This window comes from Coffea arabica, chromosome 10c (assembly GCF_036785885.1).
Source record: "Coffea arabica cultivar ET-39 chromosome 10c, Coffea Arabica ET-39 HiFi, whole genome shotgun sequence".
In the NCBI taxonomy this organism is placed as follows: domain Eukaryota; kingdom Viridiplantae; phylum Streptophyta; class Magnoliopsida; order Gentianales; family Rubiaceae; genus Coffea; species Coffea arabica.
In genome coordinates, this window is record NC_092329.1 from 47,973,583 (window position 1) to 47,986,746 (window position 13,164).

Here is a 13,164-nt window from a genome sequence, read left to right on the forward strand (position 1 = left end):
TACCTTAACTATCGAAAAAGTATGGAAAGGTTGGTTGTTTATCGCGTGCATGACAACTATAACTAATCTATTAATAAATGTTAGAATTATATTTGAATCGATGATCAGTTGCATGAACCATTTCTGATGTGTACCCTTGGCTAGAGTTTCCCTAAGTATTTCTGTTATTTAATTATATTCTGCATTTAATTTGTTTAGTTGGCATTTAATACCAAAACCCCCCCATTAATCTTGATTTGAAAAGAAACAAAATATCTTGCTAGTCCCTGAGGAGACGACCCTGCTTACCACTGTCTACTAGTTAGGGAATTCAGTTAAATAATTAATTCAAGTATATCAGATTAAGCAAACTCTTCGAGAATAGGGTGAATCAAGTAACCCATTGCACACCTAGAGTCCCTGCTCCAGTACTCGAATTGATTATTGACTGCTTTACGTGGTAGTTAGGTTTTATTTATTATTATTGCACAGGTTCAGCACCTGTCAATTTTTGGCGCCGTTGCCGGGGACTGGCATCTGATTTATTTGTTTCTTTTTTGAATTTAGTTTTTTTATTTTGTTTTATTTTATTTTATTTTTCTTGGTACTTTTGCTAGTTTATGCCCCGTTCTTCTCGCACAGGTGAATTGGTATACGATCTTGAGGTCGAGAAGGCAGCGCGTAGGCGAAGGCAAGAAACCAAGCGACGAAAAGAAATGCATTTATCTTCTGCAGACGAGTCAGTAGGAGACGAATTTAGTATGGCTAACACCCAGACATTGAGGGAGTTGGTTACCCCGAAGCTGACTCATCAGCCCTTGTGTATCACGTTCCCAACTCTGGCTGAGAATACCTCATTCGAGCTGAAATCGGGATTGATTCACCCCTACCTTCGTTCCATGGTCTTTCTGGTGAAGAACCCCACAAATATGTCAAGAAATTCGAAATAGTTTGCTCTAGCATGAAACCCCCTGGAGTCACTGAAGAGCAAATAAGACTTAGAGCTTTTTCCTTCTCTCTCAAGGATGCAGCGAAGGATTGGCTATACTACCTACCTGCAGGTAGTATCACCACGTGGGCACAATTGAAAAAGAAATTCTTAGAAAAATTCTTCCCCGCATCCCGGGCTGCGAGTTTAAGAAAGGAGATTTGCAGCATCAAGCAGTACTCCGGGGAGTCCTTGTACGACTATTGGGAAAGGTTCAACAAGTTGTGCACTAGATGCCCGCAGTATCAAATTAGTGAACAACTGTTGATCCAGTATTTCTATGAAGGGCTCCAGTCAACTGACAGGAGTATTATTGACGCTGCGAGTGGGGGAGCCTTAGCAAACAAGACACCGAAGGAGGCATGGGACCTGATTGAATCCATGGCAGAGAACTCTCAGCAGTTCGGCTTCCGTGAGAGCAATCCTACCCGTAGAGTCAATGAGGTAGAGACGTCATCCATCCAGCAGCAACTGTCAGAATTGACGTCTGCTGTCAGGCAATTGGCCATGAGAGACACGCCGCGAGCGAAAGTATGTGGAATCTGCACGAGTATGGACCACTGTACGGATACGTGCCCCATTCTGCAAGAGGACGGGGCGGAATAGGTAAATATGGCCGGAGGCGTGCCCGCGCCCCACAGGCAGTATGACCCGTACTCCAACACGTACAACTCGGGCTGGAGGGACCATCCCAATCTCAGTTATGAGAACAGGCAACAAAGTTCATTCCCGAATCGTCCACCGGGATTCCACCAGCCTTGGCAACCAAAATCTCAACCCTCATCCTCCAATTCAGGAATCTCCTTGGAGGACCTAGTCAAAAGCCTGGCCACGACTACTACTCAGCTTCATCAGGAGATCAGATCCTTGGCAGCAAATACCGCGCAGCTCCAGCAGGATACCAAAGCGGACAAGAAGGACCAAGAGGCTCGAATAAGCCAACTGGCAACTGTCATTAACCGCTTGGAGTCCCAAATTTATGGGAAACTATCATCGCAACCTGAGGTAAATCCCAAGAATGTAAGTGCTATGACGCTGAGGAGTGGCAAGGAACTGGAAGGGCCTAAAGTGGAAAATTCAAAAAGCAAAAGTGAGGAGGAGATAGAAAAGGAAATTGAAGAGGAAAGACGTATCCGAGAAGATCCTAAGGTAACCTTCACTTCTCCACCCACTACTACATCTAACTTACCTCCTTTTCCTTCCAGGTTGGCGAAGACAAGGACAGTAGAGAAGGAAAAAGAACTTTTGGATGTGTTCAGGAAAGTAGAGATTAACATTCCCCTACTGGATGCAATCAAGCAGATACCGAAATATGTCAAATTTTTTAAGGACTTGTGCACCCACAAGAGGAAGTTAAGGGGAAATGAACGAGTGGCGGTGGGATAAAACGTGTCAGCCATGCTCCAAAGGAAACTCCCACCAAAATGTGGAGACCCAAGTATGTTCACCATTCCCTGCAAGATAGGAGGTGCCTCGATTAGGAAGGCAATGTTGGATTTAGGGGCGTCAATCAATGTAATGTCTAAAACAATTTATACGTCCCTTAATCTTGGTCCATTAAAAGGCACAGGCATTATAATTCAACTTGCAGACCGTACCAATGGTTACCCAGAAAGGTTAGTTGAAGATGTTCTGGTGCAGGTCAATGAGTTAGTTTTTCCTGCAGATTTCTATGTCCTAGACATGGGGGATGAAAGGGCACTAAATCCGTCTCCTATTTTGTTAGGTAGGCCATTTTTAAGCACTGTTAGGACAAAAATAGATGTAAATGAGGGTACTTTGTCGATGGAGTTTGATGGAAAAATTGTAAATTTTAATATTTTTTATGCGATGAAGTACCCAGATGAGACTAACTCTGTTTATGCTTTAAGTATTGTTGAGCCCCTTGTACAGGAAATATTTGAATTGGATGGGGTTGATGCACTGGCAGTGGCATTAGCCAAACATCTTGAGTTGGGAGCAACTCCTGATGTAGAATTGAGTGATGAGTTATACCGGGCTGTTTGAGCACTGCATTCGCTCCCACCAATTTCTCCGAGGTATGAACTTACTTCAGTCTTTGTACCAGAAACTCAGGCAAGATTGTTGCCGTCTATTGTGCAGGCACCTGAATTGGAGCTCAAACCTCTCCCAAAGCATCTGAAGTATGCTTTTCTCGGGGACAAGGAAACACCGCCAGTCATCATATCTGCACACCTATCACCAAGGCAAGAAGACAACCTGATTCGTCTTCTTCGAGATCATAAGGAGGCGATTGGGTGGAGTGTAGCAAATATCAAAGGAATTAGCCCCTCCTTATGCATGCATCGGATCCGGCTCGAGGATGATGCAAAGCCAGTTAGACAAGCGCAACGGAGATTGAACCCACTATTGATGGAAGTGGTGAAGAAGGAGATACTTAAACTCCTAGAGGTGGGGATCATCTTCGCCATCTCAGATAGTCCTTAGGTGAGCCCCGTGTAAGTAGTCCCGAAAAAAGCGGGAGTAACTATTGAGGAGAACCAAGAGGGTGAGATGGTCCCGATGAGGAAACCCACAGGATGGCGCCAGTGCATTGATTACCGGCGTCTGAATGCTGTGACAAAGAAGAACCACTTCCCTCTACCTTTTATTGATCAGATGATAGAAAGGTTAGCTGGCTATGTCTATTATTGTTTTCTTGATAGTTTCTCTGGTTATTTTCAGATCGCAATATCACCAGAAGATCAGAAGAAAACTACCTTCACCTGCCCCTTTGGTACATTTGCCTACCGGAGGATGCCTTTCGGCCTCTGCAACGCCCCAACAACTTTTCAGAGGTGTATGGTAAGTATATTTTCCGAGTACGTAGAAAAGATTATTGAGGTGTTTATGGATGATTTTAGTATGTATGGAGATAGTTTTGATAAATGCCTTGATAACTTAGATTTGATTTTGAAAAGATGCATTGAGACAAATTTAGTTTTGAATTGGGAAAAATGTCATTTCATGGTGAATCATGGCATTGTCTTAGGGCATGTAGTGTCAGTTAGGGGCATAGAAGTGGATAAAGCAAAGGTCGACATTATTTCTGTTTTGCCTTACCCCGTAAGTGTACGGGAAGTGCGCTCCTTTTTGGGTCATGCAGGGTTCTACAGGAGATTCATAAAAGATTTCTCAAAAATTGGAGCGCCCATGTTCAAACTGTTGCAGAAGGATATGGCATTTGACTTCACCGAAGAGTGCAAGGTGGCATTTGACAGGTTGAGGGAGTCATTGACATCACCACCTGTTATCCAACCTCCAGACTGGAGCCTCCCATTTGAGATAATGTGTGACGCGAGTGATTATGCAGTGGGAGCGGTGCTGGGGCAACGAATTGGCAGAGCTGCATATGCAATCTACTATGCATCAAAGGCGTTGAATGGAGCTCAACTCAACTACTCTACAACAGAGAAAGAATTGCTAGCTGTGGTTTTTGCATTAGAAAAATTTAGACCTTATTTGTTAGGTGCAAAAATAACAGTTTTTTCTGATCATGCAGCCTTGAGATACTTGATGACGAATAAGGATGCTAAACCAAGACTCATCAGATGGATCCTGCTCCTTTAGGAGTTCAACTTGGAGATTAAGGATAAAAGTGGGGCAGAAAACTTAGTCGCTGATCACTTGAGCCTCTTGCTCGCTCATAAGGAGGAGCCACCATTGAGGGAGGCATTTTCAGAGGAGCAACTATTTGCCATTAACTCGTCTACACCCTGGTATGCTGATATAGTAAATTTCTTGGTGACTAATCAATTGCTTGCAGGGTGGCCAAAGGCTAAGAGAGACAAGTTGAAGAGTGATGCCAAATACTACATTTGGGACGACCCCTACCTTTGGAGACAATGTTCGGATCAAGTGCTAAGGAGATGTGTAAGTGCAGGTGAATTTCACTCCATTTTAAATTTCTGTCATTTTTTTGCATGTGGGGGACATTTTGGGCCCAAGCGAATAGCTCGCAAAGTGTTAGAGAGTGGCTTTTACTGGTCTACCCTTTTTAAAGATTCGTATTTATTTTGCAAATCCTGTTATAGGTGTCAAAGGGTGGGGAATATTTTTCGTAGGGACCAAATGCCTCAAACCCCCATGTTGTTTGTTGAAATTTTTGATGTTTGGGGGATAGATTTTATGGGTCCTTTTCCCTCATCTTTTGGGTTCCTATACATTCTACTTGCGGTTGATTATATTTCTAAATGGGTGGAGGCCAAGGCCACCCGTACTAATGATTCTAGAATGGTTGCAGAGTTTTTAAAATCTAATATCTTTGTCCGTTTTGGAATGCCAAGAGCTGTGGTAAGTGATAGGGGGACACATTTTTGTAATAAAACTATCACTGCCCTGTTCCGAAAATATGGCGTGCTCCACAAGGTATCCACTCCGTATCACCCGCAAGCGAACGGTCAAACCGAAGTGTCAAATAGAGAAATCAAGTCGATCTTGGAGAAAATGGTGCGTCCGGATAGGAAGGATTGGAGTTTAAAAGTAGAAGACGCACTATGGGCGTACAGAACCGCGTATAAGACGCCGATTGGAATGTCTCCGTATAGACTTGTTCTCAGTAAGGCTTGCCATCTTCCCGTGGAGTTCGAACACAAGGCGTTTTGGGCGGTGAAACAGTGTAACATGGGATTAGACGAAGCAGGGGTCCAAAGGAAATTGCAGCTACAAGAGTTAAAGGAGATAAGAAATGAAGCGTATGAGAATGCCACGATCTATAAGGAAAAGAGTAAAATCTTTCATGATCAGCAGGTTTCTAGGAAAACTTTTGTAGTGGGGCAAAGAGTCCTCTTGTATCACTCAAGGCTTAAACTTTTTCCCGGTAAGTTGCGTTCTCGTTGGATTGGTCCATTTGTCGTTTCTAATGTGTTTCATTATGGTGCAGTGGAGATCCAAAGTTTAAAAACGGAGAAAAGGTTCGTGGTGAATGGCTATCGTCTCAAGCCTTATTATGAGGGATTCGCTGTTGAGGAAGTAGAAGTTATACACCTCCAAGATCCACTTTATCTTGCTTGAGGGTTTTGGCCATGTCTAGCCAAAGACATTAAAGAAAGGCGCTACTTGGGAGGCAACGCAAGACTATTTGTTTCAGTTTTCATGCATTTTTTAAGTTTTAGTTAAGTGTTAGTGTCAATTAATAGTTTGATGTTTGGTGGCAGGAAATTAGTAGTTAGACGTGCCCACGCCAGGTGGTCACGCCTGAGGGAAAGAAATTTTCGTTCAGGATCTGCGGACTCTATAGCAGTTAGACGTGCCCACGCCAGGTGGTCACGCTAAAGAATCAAAAATTTTCGACGGATGGTCAAATGACTAAGGGCAGTTAGGCGTTCCCACGCCTAAGCCAGAGGTTCCTTGAACCAAAAAAAAAAAAAAAGATCAAATTGCCCCTGAACGACAAAAAGAAAAAAAGTACAAAATTTCCAAGGGATCCGCAGCCCTACTCTTTCTTTCTTCTTCTTTCTTTTCTTTCTTCTTTCTTTTCTTTCTTTTTCTCATTCTTCTTCCTTTTTCTTGCTTTCCGCCGCCGCCCCACGCCAGAGCCAGAACTGCCGCTGCCCATCGCGTCGCTGCCCACCACGGGCTTCGCCCCTGCACCAGTCGCGCGAGACCCTCTCCGCACGCCGGGCCGTCAAGCGATCTGGCAGATCGCGCACCAGCAGCCGCAGCAACCAGCAGCGGCAGGCGCGCGACTCCAGCTCACTTCCAGAGCAGCAAGCAGCCAGAGCCCCCAGCGCGCGCGACTCTGCCTAGCAACCCATCGCACGCCGTCCAGTCCAGTCGCGCTCTCGACCAGCAGCCAGGCGCGCAGTTTTTGCGCGCCGCAGCAGGCGCGACCCATCCGCGCGCCTTGCCTTGCGCCAACAGTAGCCCAGACCAGCAACAGCGAGCAGCAACGCCGCAGGCGCCCACTGTGCGCGCAGCTTCACCAGCCACCAGCTGCCTTCGCACGGCCAGTTCGCGCGAGCAACGCACTACCGCGCGCACGGATCAAAACCAGCTGCACACGGTGCGCAGTCATCCGCCAAGCGTCGCGCCCACCTGCGTTCTTTTTCTTTTCCACCCATGGCAACTACCGGTTATTCCTTCCCCCTGGTGATTTCTTTCTTTAATTTTCTGTCACTAAGTAGCTAAGGCCAGATTACTAGTCTTTATTAGCTGACGCCAAATTTTAATTTCGTAGCTGAGGCCAGATTATTAGTTCTACTTAGCTGAGGACAGATTTGTTTTAAATTGTTAGCTGATGCCAGATATTTTGTGGTTAATTTGAGTGCTGTGATATCATCTGTGGTTGGTTGACGACTATTTGACCAATTTTGGGGTTGAATCTGAGGTAATTGGGGAAATTTTTGTTGTTTCCATGTTTAATTAGTTTTTGGGTGAAGATTTTATTATTTATCAACTTAATTGATTTTTGGGTTGTTTAGTTTCTATTTGTGCAATTGTTGGTGTTTGGAGCTGTGTTTGGGGACCTCTTGCTTTGTTGACTAGCTACCGCTCCATTTTACCCAGTTTTACCTTGTCTTTGCCATCTTTCCTGATATCCAATGACCAAACCCATGACTAAAGGCAAGAACAAGTCATCCACCTCCACCCCTCAGCCTACGGTCCCCTTAGGGGGACCTGCCCCCTCGACTGGGCCGGGAGGACCCCGGACCCGTCTTGGGCGGAATAGGGGGTTCATATCTCCTCTCCGGCCCATTTTGGCGGTAATTTGACCTTCACCCGGGCTGCAGACAAGGAGCGGTATGCCTCGGCGTGCACAAGGAAGATAATTCCTTGTAAATACATCCATGGCCCTACCCTTGATATGTTGAACCTTAGGGCTGAGGTCACGCAGCACTTGACCGACATAGGTTGGACCCGCTATGCCTCTATCAATCTACCTGCTTTTACTGAACTCACGTGGGAATTCTATGCTACTTTTGAATTTAATATTCCTGATGAATTCTCCGTTACCACTCCTGGGGTGGTGAGGTTTCGATTAATGGGTAGAGAGTTCAACCAATCTATCACTGAGTTTAATTTGGCTCTTGGGTTTATTGATGTTCCCTACTCCCAGAGTGAGGAGTATATGCACAGTGTGTGCGAGTACACAGAGCCATTTTTCTCTTATTACATTGGTTATTGGAGAGATTTGTCGGTTGACCGACACTGCTATGACCCCAGTCAGTCTAAGACTTCTTATCTTAAGAGCGCCGCCTACCGTTATTTGCATAGATTCATGGCCTATAGTTTCTCAGGTAAGAAGGATAGCTCGGGTACTCTGACCAAACCCGAGTTCTTTTTCATTTGGTGCATGGTCACTCGGACTAAGGTCAATTTGGGTAACTGGTTTGCCCTCCACCTCCGAACTGTGCTCAGTAAGAAAAATAAGCCATTAATCTTAGGCTCATTTATCACTCAGTTGGCTGTAAATCTTGGGGTTTTGGACTTGAATAATCATAATTTACATCGTGTTTGTATTATGGAACCCCTTGATTTTGTTTGTTTGGAGAAAATGGGTCTTGTGCGACAGGTGAATGGGGCTTTCCAGTTTGCTCCCCCGGGGCCAATCTCTGTTCCTCCGAAGCGCAGCGCTTCCAAATCCACTGCCCCGGAGGCGGGTGGTCCTTCCATGGATGCCCCCGGGCCGTCCTTTTCGGCGCCTCCACCATCTTCCTCCGCTGATAGCCAGCTTGCAGCCCTTCGGTTCCAGATGCAACACATGGACACTCGTATGGATCGGTTGGAGCGCCAAATGGGAGGGATGACCCAGAATTTGGCACAGTATCTCCACCACGTGGGTTTCCGCCCGCCTTTCCCTCCGCAGCCGTGATTCATTTCTGCCCTCCTCCGTTTTAAGGGAAGTGTCGTTGCCCCAATACCTCTGATTTGGTCTTTCTTTGCTTACATTGAGGGTAATGTAAGGTTTAGGTGTGGGGGAGGGTTAATTATGCTTTGGTCGTGTTTTTAATTGTCTGATTAAATTTTTCCTTGCCTTAGTAGTTCTTTTTTTAAAACTGTGATGAATGCAATTGAGATATGAGTGTATGTAGCAAGTTCATGCCATGGGGTGTTCTATTTTCCTCGATGACGAATTGATTGATGAATATGCTGAACTTGACATAAATTTGACCACTTGTACGATTTTTGGGCTTAATTTTTCGTTTGTTTGAGTGATTATTGCACATGGTTTGTCATTCTAGAACTTGCTCGGTTATGCGTGTCAAGACCACATTTAAATGAGTTTAATGCATTGAAATGATAGGGCACCTAGGAATGAGCCATTTTTGGACTTTCTTAAAACCAACCCTGGGATTATTTACCATTAGGGAGCCAAGTTGAGCCTTAACTCCTATTCTTCGCTTGAGGCCCTAGTTTTTAGTCGAAAAGTTTTTTTTTAGACTTTCTTTTTTAACCTTGTGTGAAGCAGTGCTTTGATTTCACTATACAGAATTTTGGAGTATTATTTGAGAGGCATTACACCTATCTATGAAATTGAGTAATAAAAAAAAACGAGAAAAGAAGAGACAAAGGTGAAAAGAAGACAAAGGGCAGGAAATCAGCAAGTAAAGTTGATTCTTATGGTGCTGGTTGGGAGTTATGGTACAAAATTGAATTCAAAGGAAAAAAGAGGAGAAAGAAAAAGTCGAAGGTTGTGGCAAGTGCTAATTTACTTCGATTGAGGGATGGTTGAGGTGCCTTGAAGTTCCCAATGTGAAAAAATCTGTGTAATGAATTTCTGAGCACTTTCTTTATATTTTTACACCCTTTTGACTCCTTTTTATCCTACCTTCTCACCCTAGCCCCATTACAACCTTGTAAAGTCCCTTGATTGCTGCATTTAAATTCATGAGTAAGTGGTGGCGATATGATATATGAGCAAGCTTATGGTAGTGTCATTCTATTGTGTTGATTTGAGAGCCATCTTATATACATTTCATATATACTTTGGAGTGAATGAGTGCACTTTAAACTGCGAGAATTGTTGATTTGGTATATTCTGATTTCGATGAGGTTATTGGGGAATTCGGAATGCCATTCTTGGGATGAACTGCTGTGATTTGTTTAGTATCTTTATTGCATTTCTGAGTTAATTATGCTTGAGGGCAAGCATAGTTCAGGTGTGGGGGAGATTGATAAGATGCATTTTAGTGGGTATTTTGGGCATTATTGCACAATTAATTGACTAAATATTTCCATTAATTGGGGTGGATTCTACTGATATTTTGTTTTGGTGCTAATTGCAGGAATGGATGCTGAAAAGTGCTTAAATTCAAATTTTAGAAAATTCATCGTATGTGGGGCCCGCTTGAGAAGCTGAAGAAATCTAATTGTAATAGATTTTATTTTATTATATTTTGAGGGAGTCTGGTTGCAATTTTGTACACATAACAATTCTCGGCTATCGGGGATATTTCTTTATCTCTCGTGCGGCTTAGGTTTGAGCGAAAAGAGGAGAGGCCGCATTCCTGACTTTGTATTGGTTCTTTATCTGTTGCTGACTTTGTGTTCTTGGGAGAGTTTTTTTTCCAAGCCTTAACCGAATTGAGAAACTTTTGCTCTCGTATGTCTTTTTGCAATAGAAATCAGAGGAGACAAGAGCCTCCATTATTGACCATATATTACTCTTCCATTTTTGGTTGACTGCGGCAATCCCAATGCTAAGCCTGGTTGACCGCAATTGATAGAACAAAAGAAGCAGAAGCTTTTCTCGTATCATTGTGGGCAAATAGGAGGCAGCCACTATTGTGGACTTTGTGGATTTGTTTCTTTACTCAATTTTGACCGGAATTGGAAGTCAACCTCAGACCATTGTATATGTACGCTTTGGAAGAAACCTGGAAGCAGAAAAGCTTCCTTGCGTTTTCCTCTGGTGCTGACCGAAGCGAAGGAAAAGTATCTGCAAACCTCCCTAAACTCCACGCGCCGCTTGTCCTTCATTAATGGAGGGTTAATTCTCCAACTCTAGTCAAGGGAGCAACTAATGAATTGGTTCAACTAATACTGTGAGATCTAAACCATTGTTAATTGTTTTCTTCATTTATTGATATTTACATGTTCCTTGCTTTTAATCGCTATAACCTTGTGTATGATTGGTTAGTGCACAATAATTAATTATTCATATAGGCTATTTTGCTATATAGGGGTAATTGAATCCGTAATTGTTCGTTATCTCTATCCCAGTAGCAACTGGCATAATTGGATTTGTGTCAGGGGAATATTTGATCTAGCTTAAATAAACCCTCGTAGCGTGTTTGTTAGCTAGGATTGGGCCTTTCTAATTAATAATGCAATCTAAAAATTAAATCCTACGGTCGTACCTAAGGTTGTTTTTGGGTTAGAGAAATAGTTAACGGTCGTACCTTAACTATCGAAAAAGTAAGGAAAGGTTGGTTGTTTATCGCGTGCATGACAACTATAACTAATCTATTAATAAATGTTGGAATTATATTTGAATCGATGATCAGTTGCATGATTTCTGATGTGTACCCTTGGCTAGAGTTTCCCTAAGTATTTCTGTTATTTAATTATTTTCTGCATTTAATTTGTTTAGTTGGCATTTGATACCAAAACCCCCCCATTAATCTTGATTTGAAAAGAAACAAAATATCTTGCTAGTCCCTGAGGAGACGACCCTGCTTACCACTATCTACTAGTTAGGGAATTCAGTTAAATAATTAATTCAGGTATATCGGATTAAGCAAACTCTTCGGGAACAGGGTGAATCAAGTAACCCATTGCACACCTAGAATCCCTGCTCCAGTACTCGAATTGATTATTGACTGCTTTAGGTGGTAGTTAGGTTTTATTTATTATTACTGCACAGGTTCGGCACCTGTCATCTACATTTACTTATTTCTTAAACCAATTTGAAGTAATCAAAGTGTGGATATCAAATACGTGTGGCAATGCCATTTCAATATTTAATATATGATTGATTGCAAACATTTCACATTGTCATTAATTTACTATCAACATTTAAATACTTTCTTGTTCTGGTTGGTTATTTTAACTAATTGTAACTTTTGTTTTTATATAAGGGATAATTTCAGAAACCTCCCTTGAGATTTCTGATAATTTCATTGACCTCCCTTGAGGTTTCGAAAATAATACTGACCTCCCCTCAACTGATTTTGGGACCCATTGCTGATGTAACCTGGAATTAATTTGCTACTTTGCCCTTATGCATAAAAGGGTGATGAGAAACCAATTTCTGGAAAAAAATAATTAGGTCATTAAATAAATGAACTAATCAAATGATATTAACTGTAGTTCTATCTCTAATAAGCCAATGCAACTACACTTAAGAAATGACACTAATTGATGCACCAATATGGAGCCATTTTTTGTGATTGGACATGACTTTAGAGAGCAACACAAGGATAGTATTATATGAAAACTTGGCGAAGATGGAAAAATGGAGGGAAAAGAAGGAAAAAAGCATAGCTCCCCTCAGGTTAAAATATGTTGATTTGCATTAAGCTTATTGACATGCTACCCACTCATGCTTTTGTATATGGTTGGCATTAGTGACAAACAATCAATGGTCATGAAATTTGGCTTTGCAATCCTCACCATCTGCCTCATTCTTTTGGGGCAGATGGTGTTTGAAACTATCTTGGATTGCATCGATAGTTATGTAATACTATAATTGTTACAATTATAGCAATTTTGAACTAATGTCAAGTGACTTATGTTGCCTTACTAACTAGTTCAACTAATAAGTTGTTGCTTATTATCTCTTAGTAAAGTTACAGTAGTAGTCATCAAACAATAGTCATACATTTCTTCCAAATACAATCCAACTGACAAGTACTACTGGTTTACTTCTTATATAATCAGAAAAGATTTAAAATGGTTGGTACAATGTCGTGACACTTTTATATTTGTTACGAGAGTTTATCCAATTGATTTTATATTTTGGATGAATATAGATACAACACCTAGTGTGATATTTATGATGAGTATCATGTTAACTATGGCCTTTGGTTGATCTAGCCTTGCCACTTTTTATTACCTCAAAATTAGATAATCACACTAAAAATAAATTATTTCTTGAGTTGCTTGAGCTGTTTATATGGTTTTGAAAGAAACTTAAAATATGGCCATTGCACTAGCCATTTGGTGCAAACTAAAGCTTCAAGTTGTTGTTACTGCACTTTTCCTAACTGCTATCACACCTACTAGAATTTACTAATTATGTATGTCTTTTAATA

At 42.2% G+C, this 13,164-nt stretch overlaps 1 protein-coding gene across 1 annotated transcript; it reads left to right on the forward strand.

Moving 5' to 3' along the window:
• Positions 1-2,365: 2,365 nt before the first annotated feature.
• On the forward strand, positions 2,366-3,415 carry LOC140015977 (uncharacterized). Its single transcript, XM_072068815.1, has 2 exons — positions 2,366-2,968; positions 3,071-3,415. The coding sequence occupies exons 1-2, from the start codon at positions 2,366-2,368 to the stop codon at positions 3,413-3,415; spliced, it is 948 nt and encodes a 315-aa protein (XP_071924916.1).
• The last annotated feature ends 9,749 nt before the right edge of the window (positions 3,416-13,164 follow it).